A 21,253-nucleotide genomic window follows, 5' to 3' on the forward strand; every position below is an offset into this window, starting at 1 on the left:
CAACTCATCGATTGCTAGTTCCAACATGCCACAGCAAGAAACTGTAATGACCTCCTCAGGAGACAGACACTGAATATGACTGATAGGGTACCCTTTATTGTTCAGTATTTCCCGGGAGTGGAGGAACTATGCCATGTTCTTTGCAGCCTGCAAGACGTTATCGATGAGGATCTGCCCTACGCCCTCACCTCTTGCCTTTAAACAACCACCAAACATTAAATAAACCATTGTTTACAGCAAACTGTCCAGCCTTGAGGTCAACATTGATCATGACAGCGTACAACCATGTCCTGGCAACCACTGCAAGACATGTCGGAGTGTCGACATGGATACTACAATTACATGTGGGGACATCACCCACCATGCGCATGGCAAGTACTCATGTGCAACGACCAATGTTGTCAATCTCATACGCTGCAGGCAAGGATACCCTAAGGCACGGTATATCGGTGAGATGCTGCAGGCAAGGATGTTCTGAGGCATGGTATATTGGTGAGACACTGCAGGCAAGGATACCCTGAGGCATGGTATATTGGTGAGACGCTGCAGGCAAGGATACCCTGAGGCATGGTATATTGGTGAGACGCTGCAGGCAAGGATGTCCTGAGGCATGGTATATTGGTGAGAGGCTGCAGGCAAGGATGCCCTGAGGCATGGTATATTGGTGAGGCGCTGCAGGCAAGGATGTCCTGAGGCATGGTATATTGGTGAGACGCTGCAGGCAAGGATACCCTGAGGCATGGTATATTGGTGAGACGCTGCAGGCAAGGATGCCCTGAGGCATGGTATATTGGTGAGACGCTGCAGGCAAGGATACCCTGAGGTATGGTATATTGGTGAGATGCTGCAGGCAAGGATACCCTGAGGCATGGTATATTGGTGAGACGCAGCAGGCAATGATGCCCTGAGGCATGGTATATTGGTGAGACGCTGCAGGCAAGGATACCCTGAGGCATGGTATATTGGTGAGACGCTGCAGGCAAGGATGTCCTGAGGCATGGTATATTGGTGAGATGCTGCAGGCAAGGATGCCCTGAGGCATGGTATATTGGTGAGACGCTGCAGGCAAGGATACTCTAAGGCATGGTATATTGGTGAGACGCTGCAGGCAAGGATACCCTGAGGCATGGTATATTGGTGAGACGCTGCAGGCAAGGATACTCTGAGGCATTGTATATTGGTGAGACACTGCAGGCAAGGATGCCCTGAGGCATGGTATATTGGTGAGACGCTGCAGGCAAGGATACCCTGAGGCATGGTATATTGGTGAGACCAAACAGACGCTATGACAACAGATGAATGGGCACTACGCAACAATCACCAGGGATGTTTTCTCCCAGTCAGAGAACACTTCAGTGGCGTTGGGGAAACATGAAACCTATAATTCTTAATCAATACTGATTTTCAGGTTTTTTCAGAACAAGATTCAGAGAGAACAGTGACGTGGATATATTTTCCAGGATTACAGAAATTAACCATTGGATTGGTAAGCATTAAAGGAGTACTTTGTTTTAAATTATGTGTGTAACTGACATGTAGCAACAAAAAAGAAATAAAAATTATAACATTAAGAAGTGTAAAATATTCTCCAAATTGGAAATGTGTATTAAAAAGTGAACTCTTTAGTTGGATCCTTACTTTGTGCAGAATAAGCAGAATTTAGTTAATACGATGATGGCAGAGCAAAATAAACCACTCCACCAATAGATCAGCAGAGAAGTTGAATTGACTGTGCTTGAAAGTTATAAAAAAGAACGTGTATATGTTGGCCTAGATCTTCTTGTCACCAGTCCGAGGCACTTGCTATTGACCATAACTTAAACTCCATTTCACGTTTTTACACTAGAACTTTAGGAATTTCCTGTCCTGATTGCAGGATGCAGCAATCAGCGAAGGAAGTTACTGGCGAGATGCGGAAATGCTGATGCCACGTTCCTTTTGATCTTAGCACATAGAAGCGATTCATTCTTCTATGCAGCAGCCTTACAGGAGTTGCAGTAATTGTTTTTTTGGTTCTTAAGCTATTTTTCAACTATTTTTAATCTTCCAAAACTACAACAAAGAAAAAGGCCCTTTGGCCCATTAAGTCTGCACCAATCAAAATCAATCACTGAAATATTCTATCCCAGGTCTATAGTCATTGTGTGCCTTGGCATCACGTGTACACCTAATTGCTGAGTAATTGTTATGAGGGTTTCTGCCTCTACCACCATTAAAGGCAGTAAGTGTCAGATTTTCACCACCCACTGAGTGATAAAACATTTTCTCACGTCTCCTTTAAATCTTCTGCCCCTTACCTTAAATCTATGCCCGCATCAAAGTCTGTGGAAACTTTAAGTTAATGAGGAAAAGTTCTGCAATGAATTTAAAAAGTACTTAAAATTAATTAAGTGGTAAATTACAACTTTATAATATTGTAATTGTAGCCAAGTAAGTAAAATAACTGTTTTTAAAACACTTCTAATATTTTTATATTATTACTTTAAACAGCTGGTGAGTATAGCAACTCTGAAGTCAAGTTGTTTATTTGGGGCGGGTGAAGGTTGGTGAGTGAGATGATAATTGTTTAGCATGTTTCCTTGCAAGTACATTTTGAGGCTTTTCCAATATAGCTTCTATGGTTAATTATTGACAATATTTCTAATTTTTCTGCCCTTGTCTTCTTTCCTCAAGACTTTACTTTCAGGGATACATTTCCATATTAGCTGTGCAGAGCCTTATCCAAGTAGCCATTGTTTGTGCACGTCTTGAAAGTTAATGTTGACAGGTAGAACTTCCCTATGTTTGCTAAAATTTGAAATAGCATGGTATAAAGACACATTCAGAAATATATAGTTTTACATCCACAATTGCTTAGAGTCAAAATCCATCTTTCATTTTCTGGCCCTGGACATTTCTGTAAATGTGGAGTTTTTGACCAAGTTAAAATTTAAACACAATGTACCTGATTTTGGCCATAATCGAAAATACCTCCTAGAGTCATAGAAGAGTACAGCATGGAAACAAACCCTTTGGTCCAACTCGTCCATGCCGACCAGATATCCTAACCTAATCTCATCCCATTTGCCAGCGCTTGGCCTATCTCCCTCTAAACCCTTCCTATTCATATAGCCAGATGTCTTTGAAATGCTGTAATTGTACCAGCCTCCACCACTTCCTCTGGCAGCTCATTCTATACATACACCACCCTCTGTGTGAAAAAGTTGCCCCTTTTATATCTTTCCCCTCTCATTCTTAACCTATGCCCTCTTGTTCTGGACTCCCCTACTCCAGGGAAAAGACCATGCCCCTATCCATGCCCCTCATGTTTTTATAAACCTCTATAGGGTCGTCCCTCAGCCTCTGACAGAAACACAGCCCTAGCCTATTCAGCCTCTCCCCATAGCTCAATCCTCCACTCCTGGCAACATCCTTGTAGATCTTCTTGGAACCCTTTCAAGTTTCACAACATGCTTCCAATAGGAAGGAGATCGGAATTTCACGCAATATTCCAAAAGTGGCCTAACCAATGTCCTGTATACCCACAATATGACCTCCCAACTCCTGTACTCAATGCTCTGACCAATAAGGGAAAGCATATTAAACATCTTCTTCGCTATCCTATCTACCTGCGACTCTACTTTCAATGATCTATGAACCTACACTCCAAGGTCTCTTTGTTCAGCCACACTCCTCTGCAATAAAATTGACAAAAAAAAGTTGGGTGGCCCCTGTCCAGGCCCTCACACATGACCCTCCAAACTTCCCACCACCCACCAACAACCAACGCATCCTAAATCTGATGTTTCTCATTTTCAGTGGAGTTGCATGGTTCTTGGAGGCAGTTGGCCATTCACATGATTAATCTCCACTGAGATCCTCTGCTGTCAGGAAGAGTGTGGAGATTAGACCATGAAAGAGCAAGTCTGTTGTCAGTGCATTTATTTTAGGTAGGCAGAATACTTTGTAGAACCCAGCTACACCTGCATATGATCTCAGGGCAGCTTGGGAGTGTAGTTAGGTGCACTTTGATGGTGAGGGAGGGGAGATTGTTCTGGTGTCCTTTTGGACTGTTAAATGTGGAGAAGATTATGTGTGACATGTGCAAATGCCCCATGAAACTGTCAAACCTCCCAAGATTTGTAACAAGCATCAATCAGTTATGAAGTGTCAAGAATGTCAACAGGAGACAAGGTCTATCAACAAGTGTAGAACTGTCAAAATACACCTTTATGTATGAGAGTGCTATTCTCAACAGCGAGTAGTCTGTGGATACTCATTGAGCAAATAAATATAAAATACTGCTCTGCTATCACAGAAGACGAACATTTACCAATAATAGATATTAAGTTAACTGGCTGAGGGTTGCCTTTTATTTCTCCTTCCCTTTTTAAGAAAAGGTGTTGCATTAACTATTTGTCTATCCTCTGGGACTTAGAAGACAACTAGCAGTCATCCATTATCTCTGTAGCTATATTTTTAATATCCTAGAATGCAATCTGTCAGGTTGAGAGGAATTGTTGGTATTAGTTTGCTAAGCATTATTTCTCCAGTCATAGTTATTATGTTTGTTTTCTCCGCTTTTATGCTTTGATTATTTGGTATTTTTGGAATGCTGTTAGTGTCTTCTACTGTAAAGACTGTGCAAAATATTTGTACATCCCTCCTAAATGTGTCATAACAATATGCCATTGAACATTTATAAGGAACAAATCCCAGTAATAGCACAGCACTGAAGTTGCTAATGTATTATGGAGAAACCTTAGGCTGGGAGAAATGTCACTATGGAATCACCTAAGAATTACCTCTTAGAACTTGTGAACAAATGCAAGTTGCTTTTTCTTCTGTATATTTTCAGTTTCAAAGGAGATTTTGCAATATTTTCCTTCAATAAATTTAATGCTATTGAATCTCAATTTTGCATTTAAAAAAAAGACCAGAATGTTATTATTTGACCTTTGCCAAACTTACATGAAATGGGATGTGTTATGGTGCTTAGAGACATTAACCAAAATGTGATTATCTTTGCTTTGGATGGTGGATAAACTTAAATATATCATGTAATCTCAAGAAAATCCTATGGCTGCTTTAACATCTAGTTGAATCTACATATTGCATATTTATATTTTACATTTTTAGCAGTTGGAACTTCTTTCTCACCTTAGGGGAAGACAACAAGAAGAATATTATATTTGGAGATATTGCAGCTGGAAGTTCCAAAAATGCCAAGAAATGTTTATTTGGTCCCAGGTCATGCCTGTGGCCTCGTTCAAGAGATGGGATTGTTTATATACCATATACAATTGACCAACGTTACAGTAAGCTAAACTACATTTTTTAATATTTGCTCCAGATTATAGATAAATATGTAATCATGTAATAATTATGAAGGTATGATACCCATACCTTCGATGTTGTGCTGACCTTTTATCCTATTCGAAGATCAGACTAACCTACTTACCCTTCATTTTAATATCATCCAAGTGTCGCTTAAGTAGCCCTAATTTATCTGACTCTACCACTGTTGGCAGTGTATTTCACACACCCACCACTCTCTGCGTAAAGAACCTACCTCTGACATCTCCCCTAAACCTTCCTGCAATCACCTTAAAATTATGCCCCCTTGTGATAGCCATTTCGGCTCAGGGAAAAAGTCTCTGGCTATCCACTCTATCTATGTCAGTCATCATGTTGTACACCTCATAGAGTCATAGAGATATACAGCATGGAAACAGACCCTTCGGTCCAACCTGTCCATGCCGACCAGATATCCCAACCCAATCTAGTCCCACCTGCCAGCACCCAGCCCATATCCGTACAAACCCTTCCTATTCATATCCCCATCCAGATGCCTTTTAAATATTGTAATTGTACCAGCCTCCACCACTTCCTTTGTCAGTTCATTCCATACACGCACCGCTCTGCATGAAAATGTTACCCTTTAGATCTCTTTTATATCTTTCCCCTCTCACCCTAAACCTATGCCCTCTAGTTCTGGACTCCCTCACCCCAGGGAAAAGGCCATCTATTTACCCTATCCATGCCCTTCATGATTTTGTAAACCACTAGCTCAAATCCTCCAAACCGGGCACCATCTTTGTAAATCTTTTCTGAACCTTTTTAAGTTTCACAACATCTTTCCAATAGGAAGGAGACCAGAATTGCACGCAATATTCCAAAAGCGTCCTCACCACTGTCCTGTACAGCCACAACATGACCTTCCAACTCCTGTACTCAATACTCTGACCGATAAAGGAAAGCATACCAAACACCTTCTTTACTATCCTATCTACCCGTGACTGTATTTTCAAGGAGCTATGAACCTACACTCCAAGGTCTTTTTGTTCAGCAACACTTCCTAGGACCTTACCATTAAGTGTATAAGCCCTACTAAGATTTGCTTTCCCAAAATGCAGCACCTCATATTTATCTGAATTAAACTCCATCTGCCACTTCTCAGCCCATTGCCCCATCTGGTCCAGATCCTGTTGTAATCTGAGGTAACCCTCTTCGCTGTCCACTACACTCTATCAAGTCACTTCTTATCCTTCTTCGCTCCAATGAGAAAAGCCCTAGTTCCCTCAAACTTTCTTCATAAGAATTGCCCTTCAGTCCAGGCAGCAGCCTGGTAAATCTCCTCTGCACCCTTTCGAGCTTCTAATGCTTCCTATAATGAGGCACCGCGAACTGACTACAGTATTCCAACTGTGGTCTAACCTGAGCTTTATAGAGCTTTGGCCTAACCTCGGAACTTTTCAACTCAATCACCCTGCAAGTGAAAGCCAACATACCATATGCCTTCTTAACAACCCTGTCAACTTGGGTGACAACTTTAAGGAGTCTATGGACATGGACCCCAAGATCGCTCTGTTTCTCTGTACTGCCAAGAATCCTGCCCTTAACCGTGTAATCTGCATTCAAGTTCGACATACCAAAATGAATCACTGCACACTTTTCCAGGTTGAACTCCATCTGCCATTTCTCAGCCCAGTTCTACGTTCTGTCAATGTCCTGTTGCAACCTACAACAGCCCTCCACACTATCCACAACTCCACCAACCTTGGTGTCATCAGCAAACTTACCCACCCTTCCACTTCCTCATCCAAGTCATTTCTAAAAATCACAAAGAACAGAGGTCCCTGTGGAACACCACTGGTCACCGAGCTTCAGGCTTAATATTTTACATCAACTGCCACTCTGTTTCTTCTATGGGCCAGCCAAGTTCTGTATCCAGACAGCCAAATTTCCCTATATCCCATGCCTCCTTACGTTTTGAATGAGCCTATCTGGGGAAGCTTATCAGACATCTTGCTAAAATCCATGTGACATCACATCCACTATTCTGCCTTCATCAATGTGTTTTGTCACATCCTCAAAGAATTGAATAAGGTTTGCGAAGCATGTCACAAAGCCATGCTGACTGTCTCTAGTCAAGCTATGCTTTTCCAAATAATCATAAATCCTATCTGTCAGAATCCTCTCCAATAATTTGCCCACCGCAGATGTAAGATTGTAATTCCCAAGGTGGTCCCCATTCCCTTTCTTGAACTAGGGAATAACATTTGCCAGGCTCCAATCATCTGGTATTACTCCAGTGGACAGGGAGAATGGGAAGATCATCGCCAAAGGTGCAGCAATATCTTCCCTTGCTTCCCATTTAAACCTTGGGTATTTCCCATCTGGCTCTGGGGACTTATCTATTCTCATGTTTTTCAATATTTTCAGCACATCCTCCTTCTTAACATTTGAGTGTATCAACCTGTTTCACACAGTCCTCATAAATGACAAGATCCCTCTCACTAGTGAATATTGAAGCAAAGTATTCATTAAGGATCTCCCTACCTCCTCTGACTCCAGGCGCAACTTCCCTCCATTATCTCTGATCGGCCCTACCCTCACTCTGGCTATCCTCTTGTTCCTCATGAAAGTGTAGAACGCCTTGGGGTTTTCCTTAACTCTGCTCATCAAGACTTTTTCATGCCCCCTCTAGCTCTTCTAAGTCCTCAGTTCCGTCCTGTCTACTTTGTAACCCTCTAGAGCCCTGTCTGATCATTGTTTGCTCAACGTTAAGTAAGCTTCCTTCTTCCTCTTGACTACATGTTCAACATCTCTTCTGGAAGGTTCTTTCACCCTACCGTTCCGTTTCCCCCCACCCCGCCCTGCCCGCCCGGCCTTGCGTCAGTTAGACAAACCTATTCAGCACTCGCAGCAAGTGCTCTCTAAACAACCTCCACATTTCTGCCGTGCATTTTCCTGAGGATATTGATCCCAATTTATGGTCCACACTTCCTGCCTAATACCATTGTAATTTTCCCTCCCCCAATTAAAAAGTTTCCCTACCATCTGCTCCTATCCCTCTCCATGACTATAGTAAAGGTCAGGGATTGTGATCCCTATCAGTGAAATGCTCTCCCACTGAGAGATTTGACATCTGACTTGGTTTGTTGTCAAGCACCAAATCCAATATGGCCTCCCCTCTTGTCCGCCTATCTGCATCTTGAGTCAGGAATGCTTCCTGAGGACACCTGACAAAGTCTGCACAATCCAACCTATTTTCCCAAAGGAGTTTCTAATCCATATTAGGGAAGTTGAAGTCACCCATGACAACAACCCTGTTACTTCTTCACCTTTGCAAAATGTGTCTCCCAATCTGCTCCTCCGTGTTTTTGTTGCTATTGAGGAGTCGATAGAAAACTCCTGATAAAGGGACTACTCCTTTCCTGTTTCTGACTTCCGCCCATAATGACTCAGTAGACAAACCCTCCTCGACAAACTCCCTTTCCCCAGCTGTTATACTATTCCTGATTAGCAATGCCACTCCCCAACCTCTTTTACCTCCCCTACCATTCTTTTTGAAACATTTAAATCCCGGAACATCCAACAAACATTCTTGCCGGTGATATCCCAGTCTCTGTAATGGCCACAACATTGTAGCTCCAACTATTGATCCATGCTCTAAATTCATCACCCTTTTTCCTGATACTTCTTGCGTTAGAATGGACACACTTCAAGCCATTGCACAGACTTCAACTTTGCCCGATCAACTGTCTATCCTTCCTCACAGACTCTCTGCACGCTCTATCTGCCTGTTCACCAGCTACCCCATCCTCTGATCCGTAGCTGTGGTTCCCATCTCCCTGCCAAACTAGTTTAAACCCTCCCAAAGAGCTTTCACAAACCTCCCACCCAGGATATTGTTACCCCTCCAGTTCAGGTGTAATCCATCCTCCATGTACAGGTCCCATCTTCCCCAGAAGGTATCCCAATGATGCACATACCTGAAGCCCTCCATCCTACACCAGCTCTGCAGCCACGTGTTCAGCTGCACTCGCTCTCTGTTCCTGGACTCACTAGCCCGTGGCACCGGTAGCCATCCTGAGGTTACTACTCTGCTCGTCCTGCCTTTTAGCTTCCATCCTAACTCCTGATATTCACTTTTAAGGTCCTCATCCCTTTTCCTAGCAATGTCATTGGTACCAAAGTGTACCATGACTTCTGGCTGCTCACCTTCACCATCCCCCTTGTTTCTTGTTTTTATACTCTGTGCCTTTACTTGTAAACCCATGGACCCTATAAGCATTTTTAACAACTATTTCAACTTGCCTGGCCACTTTCAGAAAAATTATGCATTTGAACCCCAAGGTTGCTGTGCTGCTGAACTCCTCCCAGAGTTGTACCATTGTTTCTCCATTCTTCATCTACCAAAATGCATTAATAGAATATAGAAGACAATAATAGAATTTATTCTATTTCACCTTTTGACCTCATAAAACAAATATTCCACACTGTTTTTCTTCTTTGGAAAGCTTATAGGTGTTACTGTGTTCAGTTCTTCCCAACTGCGGTGTCATGTCTTGCCAATGCCACAGATGTGAAAATACAACCATGAAACTCTATTTTGCCAGCTTTTGAAGTCCCCATCAACTTACAGAACTCTTGTGTTCAAAACCTACTTCCAGAAGGGTGGCTCAGTGATTAGAACTGCTGCCTCACTGCACCAGCGCTCTGTGTTTGATTCCAGCCTCAGGTGACTGTGTGGAGTTTGTGCATGCTCCCCATGTCTACATGGGTTTCCTCACACAGTCCAGAGATGTGCAGGTTAAGTGGATTGGCCATATTAAGTTGTCCAAAATGCCCAGGGATGTGTAGGTTAGGTGGATTAGTCATGGGAAATGCAGGATTACAGGGAATAAGGCTATGGGTTCGGGTGGGGGCTCTTCGGATGGTCGGTGCAGACTCGATGGGCCAAATGGCCTGCTTCTGCACTGTAGGGATTGTATGATTCTATAAATATTAACAGTCTTTTTCAACAATGGAGGCTATTCTGGCAAATACATGGAATTTGGTGTCTGTAGCTAAACTGACCATTATGACATAATATGCTTTATGAAAAATGTTACTGATGTCTGCCGCTTACTGCAGATGTACTGACAGTGCAGTGAAAGAAATGCCCCATCCCTTCCATCCCCCCAGAATGAGCAATAAAAGCGGAATGCCACCCAACATTTTTATTCTGGTTTCTTTTGTAAGATTATTGTATTATTGCATTATATTGCTTTATGACCAGTAAGTAATAGCAGTGCAAATTAATGTCATAAACTAATTAGTAAATTACATGTTCCTTATTATGTTTTCATAACTACAGGTAAATATCATCAAGGTATAATACAGCACTCTATGAAAGAGTTTGATTATCTAACATGCATTAAGTTTGTCTATAGACGATATGAAAGAAATTACATTAAAATTATTTCAAAAAATGGGTGAGTTGGAGAATATACCTCACGAGTTTGTGTTGTCATGTATCCATTTTACTTAATTTTTTTCTGAGAATATAGAGTTGGATATTCAGACCAAGTAATTTGGGTCTGAAACTGGTGTCTTAAACAATTATCTGGTAGTATAGAACTTTAGTTTTATCAAATGATTTGGCTTGCATCTATCACAACAATTCAGTAGAATACCAATAAAAAGAATATCAGTATATCTAACGCTGATTGGTTGGCAAGTGGACTCTAATTAGGAGAGATGTTGCCATGGAGAATGTATCAGTTAATGATGATTGGCACTTAACTGTCAGGCTTTGTTTAAAGTATGCAAACTGACTCTAATTGGTGAGAGCATTGCCCTGAGATATGAACCAGCAAACTACTGTCACCTGTTTCATTGAGTTGAAAGAGGTGCAGTGTGCATCTTAAACTTAAAAAGGAAATTATAAAACCAAAAGACACAGTTAGCAATGGTGAACTGAAAATAAACTACTAAAATGTAAGAGACAGGCATTTGAGGAAATTTAAATCTCAACAATTACATATCCTATTAAGATAGAAAGTCTTCCCAAATAAGATGCACCACCTGTGATTAACTGCTACATAAGTAAAGGATGGTTGAAAACAGAAACAAAGGATCAGTCATACAGAACAAGTAAAGAAGCCAGCAAAGAGTAACAAAAAAGGAAGAAATTAAATACAAGAGCAGTCTGGCAGTAAATATAAAAACAGACAATAAGACCAAGTATTTAAAAGCAAAAGAATAGTTAAAGTAAAAATATTAGAGGATGAGTCTTGGAAATTAATAATGGAAACAAGAATGGGAGCAATTTTTAACAGATATTTTGTCTCTCACTTCATGGATGAAAGTATCTCAAGCATGAGAAAAAAATGTCAAGAAGAGTAGAAAATCAAGAAAGAAAAGCAAAAAGGAAACTTAAAGCACCCATAATCACCTGAAGAATAAGTATTTGGTAACTATTTAGCTCCCACATGGGTGCACAGAGTGGAATAAATTCCAGGTTTCTCACACTCACTGAAGACACAAAAACCAATAACAATGGGCTATTTAATCTTGGTGGGATGGGTGCATAGAAACCAATGCTCCTCTATCCACCTCCTTGCCCCCCATAACGCTCCAAGATAATCTTATGTATTTATAACCACATTCCCAAAGGCACTTACAGCTCCTGTAGCAATTTAGTGCAGATTCATGCCAATCCATGACCCATCATCCTTTGTCCTTACATCCTCAATGCTACCTTTTTTTATTTATTTGTGAGACATGGGCATCACTGGGGCCAGCATTTATTTCCCAACCCTAGCTGTCCTGGAGAAGGTGAGATGCCTTCTTGAACCTCTGCAGTCCATGTAGGTAGACACACAGCGGGGAGTATCAGGATTTTGACCCAGCTGAAGGAATAGTGATATATTTCCATGTAAAAATGATGAGTGGCTTGGAGGGGAATTCGAGGTGGTGGTGTATGTAGAGGCTCATTAGATGACATCCAGGAGCAAGTGCCCACTTTCTTACTTTCCTAGGTATACTGAGGAAATTTTAAATGCCACTATTGTTCCCCAGGCATATTGTAACTAACTCAGCATAAAAAAGAAATTGTGTCTGTGGCCCAGAATGTATCATTTGCTACCACACCATTTCACAGGTTTATTCATTGACCTATTGGTATATCCTACATAAATTAATTAAATTCCACGTTAATATTGGCAATTCTGGTATAAAAGATACCAACTAATATTAAATCTGATTTCTAGGATAGAAATATTAATTTAAAAGTTTAATTTGTTTCTTTTTAGCTGCTGGGCAAATGTGGGATATAATAAACGCATACAGTTTGTTTCATTGGATAGAAATGGCTGTATTCGACCTGGCATTATACAACATGAGTTACTCCACACAATTGGTTTTAATCATGAACAAAATAGAAGTGACCGTGACGACTATGTAACCATCATTTATAAAAATATTGTTAAAGGTAAGCATACTTAAGGTATTTCTGTCTCTAACTGATGTTAAAGAAAGCAATAACTGGAGATTAAGAAAAAACATTTGTGGACAATAAATGCTAAACGTACTAAATTAACATTTACCTTGGTTTTCACAGAAGATGTTTTGTAGGGTTTGAAAGGTTGATAGAGAAAGTAGTAGAATAATTATTTAGGACTGTATGAAAGTCAAAATGAACAATAGTCGTTTTAGAGGCTTTTAGTTTGGCCTAAAAATGCTCCCTGAATGAAACCAAGTCACATTTTCTCGTTCTTACGATTTCTGGAGCGGGCACCACCATGTAATCATTTCAATCTCATGAATAGCAATTAATGATGTACCCAGCAGTTACTGATAATTATGGAAGTATTTTCTGGTATATACTGTTGAACTCCACTTAACCTATCCAGGTGTTGAAAGTTCATGTTCACCAGCATAAAAGTTATATGGACTTCATTAAACTACTGCTGTTTGCTGTATCAAAATTTCTGGAGGAATTAGCAGGTGTAGTGTAAAGGGTTAACTATTGAGCATTTATAGGTAGCTAATGAGGATGTCATTGTCTCATATTTATTAGAGACTCTGAGAAGGGCAGCAACTTAAACCACTGAAAACTTAGGATGTATGTTGTCAATAGGATGTAAATAAAGAACTATATTTTAAAAATCTTTATAATCGAGCCAAACGTTTTTCATAGTGAAGTGTCCTGTAACAATGTCCTATAAGACATCACAAGATAATATGAGAAATGGAGTTCACTTTTTAAAATGTGTTGATGGGGTGCAAATTTTGCTGGCTTGACCAACATCTGTGCCCATTCCTCGTGCCCTGGGGAAGATACCAGTTACCAGGATCCAGAGGCCCCACAGGACTGTTGAGAAGAAAGTTTCAGGATTTTCACCAGCAACAGTGAAGGGATGGAGATAAAGTTTAAGTCTGGATGAGGTGTGGCTCAGAGGAAAACCTACATTTAGTGGTGTTCCCATAGTACAGGTACAAGATACTTTATCCGAACATCCAAAAACCGAAAAGCTCCAAAATCCGAAGGTTGTTTTGTGAAGTTTTTCTCTCATCAACAACGTTGTTTGGTGAGCAAACAGTTAACTCAAGTGGACACCCACTCGATATGTGTTCATCAGATGCGACATGGCGGGCGTGGCCAAGCACCGACAGGCCTGAGGTTTCTCTGTGAACGCCCCTAAGTTGACACCCATTTGATGTGTGTCACTCAGATGCGACATGGGTGGGGGGCGTGGCCAAGCATGTTCTTAGTTAGAAGTCTGTTTCTCCGGTAAGATTTTTAAAAATTTCACCATTAAACTGTCACATTCTGAAAACTGAAAAATTTTGAGTTCTGAAAAACAGCTGGTCCCGAGCATTTCGGATAAAGGATCTTGTACCTGTAGTGTGCCTTTGTTATATAACTCATAGTTTTGAAAGGTAATGTCAAAAGAGCCAGTAGTGCATCTCATGGTTGATATTCATTCATGCCTTAGTGCATTGCTGGTGAAGGGAATGAATGTTGGATATGATGGTCACTCAAGTGGGCTGCTTTGTTCTTCATCAAACATCTGAAGTATTTTGAAGCTTCACTCATCCAGGCCAGTGGAGAGAAACCCATTATACTGCTGATTTATGCCTTGTAGATGCTGAACACACATCAGGTAAACAGGAGGTGGATTACTCACTGCTGAATTCCTCGCCTCTGACGTGATTTGATTTATTTATTGTCACATGTATTTTGTTAGTGTCACCACTCTCTGGTGCCATCTTAAAACATAGAAAAGTAAACCAAAACATAGAATATAAAGGCAAAAGAATAAATAAATAAAGAAGAAGTGTTCAACTTTACAGTCTTTCTTGTTAAGTGCACTGCCATGGGCCATGGTCCTGGTGGCTAGGCACAAGTCCCTTTGCTGCGCCACTCGAATGAAAGTCACCACTCTTCACGCCATCTCACCTCCACCAATGCAGATGCCCCTGATGCCACCGGGCACTGCAATGGACCAATTTGACTTCAGTGCCACCATGAACCTGCTTCAGGCCCACATCTCCAATGCAACTGTTGCCAATTCTGCAGGGTGTCGGACTGGGCCCAAACTCAGCTCTGCTGCTACCTCCATGAATCTACCCTGGACGCAGACACCATCGAGAACCCAAACTCTGATCTTTTACCCTGATGCACTTGAATACTATGATCTGCCTGTAAAGCATGTAAGACAACATTTTTCACTGTACCTAGGTACATGTGACAGTAATAAATCAAATCAAATCAAACTCATCTCCACCGCAGCAGCCATGAATCAACGCTAGGACTGCCTTGTCGATGCAGAAGCTGCCAGGAACCCAAACTCTCTCTGACACTGCTGTCACGACTCCACACCAGGCCCACTTGACCATCGCCCATGAGTCTGCATTGGACTCACTCACCAACTGCCCACGAGCCCGCACTGGACTCACTCACTGACCGCCACAATTCCACACTGGGCTTACTTAGCACCGCCGATGCTGTCGCCGTGACCAAGCTCCTCAACAAGATGCTAGTTAAATGAAAGAGAAAAAAAAGAAGACGAGAAACAAGAGGAAAAAAAATAGGAAAGAAAAGAAAAGTGGATATAGCAGATGAGCCCTGGGCTCAGAAACCCTGCTCTGGACCTGCTCTTGGAGCCACTGCATGTATTTGCCTGGTTCAGTTCAGTTTCTGGTCAATGGTAATCCCTAGAATGTTGATAATGGGGTGTTTCATTGATTGTAATATGTTTGAACATCAAGGCATGGTGGCTTGCTGCTCTTTTATTAGAGATAGTCATTGCTTAGCACTTATATGGCACAAATGTCAGTTGGCATTTATCAACTCAAATCTGGATACAGTTCACGTCTCTATGCAAAAAACACAGATATCTTCAGTGATTGAGGAGTTGCAAATGGTGCTGAACATTATGCAATCATCAGTATACATTCCAAATTCTGACCTTATGATGGAAGGAAATTCATTAATGAAGCAGTCAAAGACTGCCTAGGGCAGTACACTGAGAAGCTAGTAGTCCAAGATTGGGCAGGACACCAAGCAATGGAAAAGATAACTGTCCTCAACAGAGAACAATCTTACTGATCTGGGATTCTGTCTCATATTTATGACTCCTGTTGAAATTATCAGAGGTGTAGTTTGGTTAAAGCAAGAAGCAACTTCATCCCACCAAGTGATCCCTGATCAACAAGAGACCTCTCGAGGTCATTGTAGTGGATTTTTTCGATCCTTGACTCCGGTGATTGAGCAAATTCTCAAACTCACACCTGTCTTCACTAAGTTCAGGTAGGTCATTTCCAGCCCCTGATCAAAAGGCATCAACTATAGCCAGCATCTTAGTACATGATTTGTTGGTGTGTTTCAGTAGTCCATGTTGAAATCACAGTAATCGAGGATGCAGCTTTAACAGCAGGATCCTTCAGGAGCTCTGCAAGTTCTGTGATATTGCTAAGAGCTACACCACCTCTTGCCATCCAGAGGGTAATGGACAGTGTGAACAATTAACCCATTTACCACATGAACGTCTGTATACCTTGCCTGCTGAGAGTAAACAAAAACCTTTTGCAGCTGGTTTATGTTGATGATAGAATGCCACACTTGTCCACAGGTATTCTCCACACTGTTTCTTCTTTGGATGAGATGTAGCCCTTCTTCTGGACTATCTCCTTTGGCTTAATTGTTATACACTACTGGAGAAACCTAAAATTACTCTCTGTAACTAAACGAAAATCCTCTGTGATAACTTGCCTGAAGGTAAATAGAGTAAATAATGTTATGTAATTAATTTAATAAAATGAATATTAAATAGGCCAAAGTAAGAAGTTATTTTAGTTATTTGTGCATATATTATATTGCAGGAGCAGAATACAATTTTGTAAAAATGGATACCAATAACTTGGGGACAATGTACGATTATTCTTCAGTCATGCATTATGGGAGGTAAGTGTAAGTTTTGCATTTTTCATTGCAACAATGAAGCTATGTAATGTGAGAAGATTGCATTTTAGACACAAAGTTAAAACTATTTTCTTAATTAAACACACCGCTGGTATGTTTAGGTTTTATACTTCATCTTCTTTAATAAGCAGGTTAATGTCTTTCTTCACTTTCCTTCTCAAATACCTGGTTTATGTTGTTTGTCGATCAATGTAAGATCCGATTGTCTGAAGAAAATAACAGGAGAAGGAGGAGCGACTTACAAGAACCCCAAAAGGTTCCTCTCAGGAAACTCCAGAGATATCCAGTCCCTGAACTCCCTCCCTACCTGTGTGGTCAAAGCCTGCAGGGGTTCCAGCTGAGGAGTATGAGCCTGCAACTGGGCAGGACACTCTCAGCAAGCCTGGATGTACTAGGCCCAAGTACCCCTGTGATGACCAGCCAAGTCTTCTAGAACTACTGGGTCAGCTACAGGGCAACCTTCCTCCATCCCAGCTGCAGGCATTGAGACTGGACTTACATATAGTGGGAGGGAAAAAGAAGGATAAAACTTACTGAGGGTGGATAAGTGACATGGGTGATACTTTGTTGCAAATAATCTTACACTTTTGTAAGTATATATTCACTTACTCTCTTAAAATATCTGTTCTGGCGTCTTTGTCATTGTCAGACCCAATGAAGTCATGTGCGTTTGAAATATGAGCAATCTTTTCGACATCCAAAATGAAATAAGTTGTAATGTCCAAGCATTTGTCATCTTTCACAAGCAACTAACTCCTTGACTATAAATATCATCAAACATTAGGGATCCTTCAATTACTGTAATGTGGACAATTACTGTACTGAGACTACAAGCATTTTGCAGGGATAGTAGTATGGTTTGCCCATCTTGTGAGTGAGAACATAAAATCAGCGATAATTCCACACATCTCTGCAGGCAACATTTCACTCTGTCTTTCAGCCATCCAAGACTGAGAGGCATATATTCAGCACATCACATCTCCAGTTTACCCCACAGCTGAGTGACCCAGTGAGAAAAGTTGCTGCATTTTTCAGGTTAAACACTGTCCTACGTAATGCTAAAGCTCTTCAGAACAATTTAATATTCCATGTTGACTCTAAAATATTGAAGGCTAACCAATGATGGAATGATGAAAGGAGGTGCCTTAGGATTTTACCATCCTGCTGCCATCCATGAGGGACTGCACTGCTCAATACTCGGATTCCATATACCGGCTGAACCCTTAATAGTTTTACAACTCCTTTCACCCTTAACATGTTTAAAGGACTGCTCGTATTTTGAATGGGTGCAACTTCATCAGCCTTATAGTTACCTAACCTCAGCATCATGCCATTGTCCTATCTCAGTGCTTTCTTTGAAATGGTGATGAAGACCAGTAAAGTGCAGATACCTTAAGGTGAGATCAACCCAAGGTACCATGCATACAATAATATAGATCAAAAAAACATTTACACATCAACAGAAAAGTCATGGAGTGCATATATAAGCAAATCTATATGTACTATTGACTGACCAAGGGGTGCTTGCCATATAACAACGGAAAATAACAAAATGAAAGAAATCCAAACCCAACTCAATTCTGGCCTCTTATGCTCAATGGTACATAATTCTACAATGGTTTATTGGATATTCTTCCTTGTCAATGTCCTGATCCTTATTCCCATCCTCAGAGGATTGCTGTCAATCCCCCATTTTGCCTGCACTCAAACATCCCTTGCTTAGTTGGCTCAAGCTGTGAAAACACAACATGCCACAATGACATGGAACACTCTTTCTGGGCTATTCTGCAAAGCCCCACCAGATTGGTCCAGGCCTCAAAAGATACCTGATTCACTTTGGCCCTGGTAGAGGTATGATCAGTGTTATAGTTCCATTCTGTGTCCGTCTGAGAGTTTTGCAAAGTTGTCATCAGCTACCCATGCAGGGATTATCCTTGTCTCCTGTTAGTTATGTCAATATGGAAAGATGCATGAACCTGTGAGCTCTTTAGTGTGAATGTTTCATGCCAGATCTCAGGATATCTGGCATTGCTGGTCACAGATGGATTGGGAATCTCTTCTGTTGACAAACCCTGTAGATTGGTGATAGCATGCTGTCAAAGCAATGTGGATATAATTGTATCCTGCCAACAATGCTGGAGAATCCCACTGTCAAGGCTGTTTGACCCTCCTCATGACAGACAGAATATATAAACTGGTGTAATCAGGAGAAAATGGCACCAGTGACAGTGGTGGGCTAAGGATTGGGAGATGCACACAGATACTCAGTTGCTCTTTGGAACAAGACTTTGGCATAAAAACGCAGGACAGATGTAATCTTTATGGACAGTGGGATGAGTTGGCCATCCAGTCCTTCCAAGCACATGCTAACTCCAGGAGGTTACACAGTTCCGAGCTGATGGCCCTGAACATTTTTAGTTTGTACCTGTAGATAATAACCGTGTGGCTCGTAGATTCAGGGTCTGGTCATTTTCATTCTTAATAAGCTCAAAATATAAATTTTATTATAAACGAAACCCATTCTTTAAACATTTTACAAAACTGGTTAACAACTTGGCTATAACCTGAAAATAACCAAATCCCTTTAATGCCAAACAGACACCTTCATGAGCCAAATAAGACATTAAACCTCTGAAGAGATTATGAGCAAACTAGTATAGGGGTCTGAGCAACATGGGCGAGGATGAGATTTGTGGCAGAAATAGATGAGAAAGTGTCTGTCAACATCAGAAGATCTCAGTCCATCTTTTAGATATTTTTGTTCAAACTGTTCGGACATGACTGCTGGAACAGATGAGCCTTCTGGCCGAGAGTTAGAGACAATACCACTGCACTACAAGAGACCCAACTACTCTGTCTTTTATACTTTTGATGAGTGATGAGATGAAGGGGATTATTGATTGTCATCATTTTGTTAATGACCAATTCACCTCATTAATATTCAACTTCTCATGTTAAACAAGCTAGGTGTCCATGATATATGGACACTAGCCGCACACACATCTCATCCATGGATACCAGTCACACCCACACCTTATCATGGATATTTGCGTCTGGCTTCTATGAACCACTTTTGACCATCCTGGCCTCTTTCAGATACATTACAGGCAGCTCACAAAGCAGAGGACTGCATTACTGGATGCTTTGATAATTAGCATAGGAAGGCTGCAGCGGAGCTACTTTGTTTGCAAGGATAGGCACCCAGCTTACAGATTGAACCAGGCTTGCTTGCTCTCTTATCGCTGTCTCATTTAGCCGCTGTCTGCATTCTCGCATCATCCATTGCCCTGCCTTGCCTTGCCAATTAGTGCAGTCAAGCAACCAGGCAGCTTGCATTGGTATACACCAATGCGCCACATTGGTATCTTGGTATACACCAATGCGCCACATCAATCTCACACCTATACCATGTGTCATCAGTTAATGCAACAAACAGACTGTATATGCAGCAAGCAAGCACTGTATGTGAAACTCTTAGGCAAGTAGCCCTCAACAAAGTGCATGGAAACACCCATCAGTCAGCAGCCCATTCCAGTCCAGATGATTGGCCACAGTCAGGCCTCCAGTTGGGGTCTTCTCGGTCAGGGGATTCGTGCCTTTGCAGTCCGGGGTGTGGATTATAGTCAGTCCTGTGGCAGCTTTGCAGCCAGTCCACAATATAGGACTAATGCCGTTGGAAAGATGTACAGATCTGTCAGGGGTCTGGGTATTTTTCATCTGGTGTTGTCTAGTTAGGTCATTGTAGAGGGTAAGCACCCTCTCCATCCATAGAAAGTGAGGTAAAAGAGTGGGGGGGCATGGTGGTGAAGAAAGGGCCTGCTGCCACAGTGGGACAATTGGGAACATATCCTACGGGACTGGGGGAAGGTGGGATGACATTTGTGAAGGTGGGAATGGGGTTATCCGTAGATGCAAAAAAGGGATATGGTAAAGCATGGTCAGGAGCTCCCTGGTTTCAAGGCAATGACTATCTACAGCCATTCCCGGCATTGCCCTGTCATAAGTCAGGAGCTGAGGAGAAAGGTGGGCAGTTGTAGCCTCATGGATTGAGCAGCAAGGTGTGAACCTTTTGGGATTTACTGGATGGGCTACCAGGCAAGTGATTTGGATATTTGGAGATCACGGTTACAAAAAGCTGCAAGCCACTGGCTGAAGTCTGCTCACTGTTGCCTTCTATCGCTCTGGAAATCAAAAGTGCAAAGTTGGAAAAAAGTGTTTGCAGCACACTTGGGCGATGTAAATATCTTGTCCAGTGAGGCAATGGACAGCAAGACATGCTGATGAGAGCAAGGTTAAAAGGAAACAACACACGACCTTGCATTGTACATCACATAGACCTACAGAACCTTAATCCCTGACTCTTCTCATATCACTGACCAGCTCATTGACAGTAATATCTTTGAGGAGAGGTAAGATTAACATACCTCAACACCAAAATCTCATTTGACCAACTGAGGGATCAAAGGGCCCGAGCAAATCTGGAAACAGTAGGAAACAATGGTAAGCTCTCTGATG

At 41.6% G+C, this 21,253-nt stretch overlaps 1 protein-coding gene across 1 annotated transcript in view; it reads left to right on the plus strand.

The window, feature by feature from the left end:
• Positions 1–325: 325 nt before the first annotated feature.
• LOC122558114 (low choriolytic enzyme-like) overlaps positions 326–21,253 on the plus strand; it is a 47,421-nt gene continuing 26,493 nt past the window's right edge. The window contains exons 1-5 of the mRNA XM_043706433.1: positions 326–449; positions 5,145–5,297; positions 10,625–10,742; positions 12,564–12,742; positions 16,639–16,720. Coding sequence (XP_043562368.1) covers positions 326–449; positions 5,145–5,297; positions 10,625–10,742; positions 12,564–12,742; positions 16,639–16,720 — 656 coding nt within the window. The remainder of the gene's footprint in view (positions 450–5,144; positions 5,298–10,624; positions 10,743–12,563; positions 12,743–16,638; positions 16,721–21,253) is intronic.

Source organism: Chiloscyllium plagiosum, chromosome 16, assembly GCF_004010195.1.
Source record: "Chiloscyllium plagiosum isolate BGI_BamShark_2017 chromosome 16, ASM401019v2, whole genome shotgun sequence".
NCBI classification, from domain to species: Eukaryota; Metazoa; Chordata; class Chondrichthyes; order Orectolobiformes; family Hemiscylliidae; genus Chiloscyllium; species Chiloscyllium plagiosum.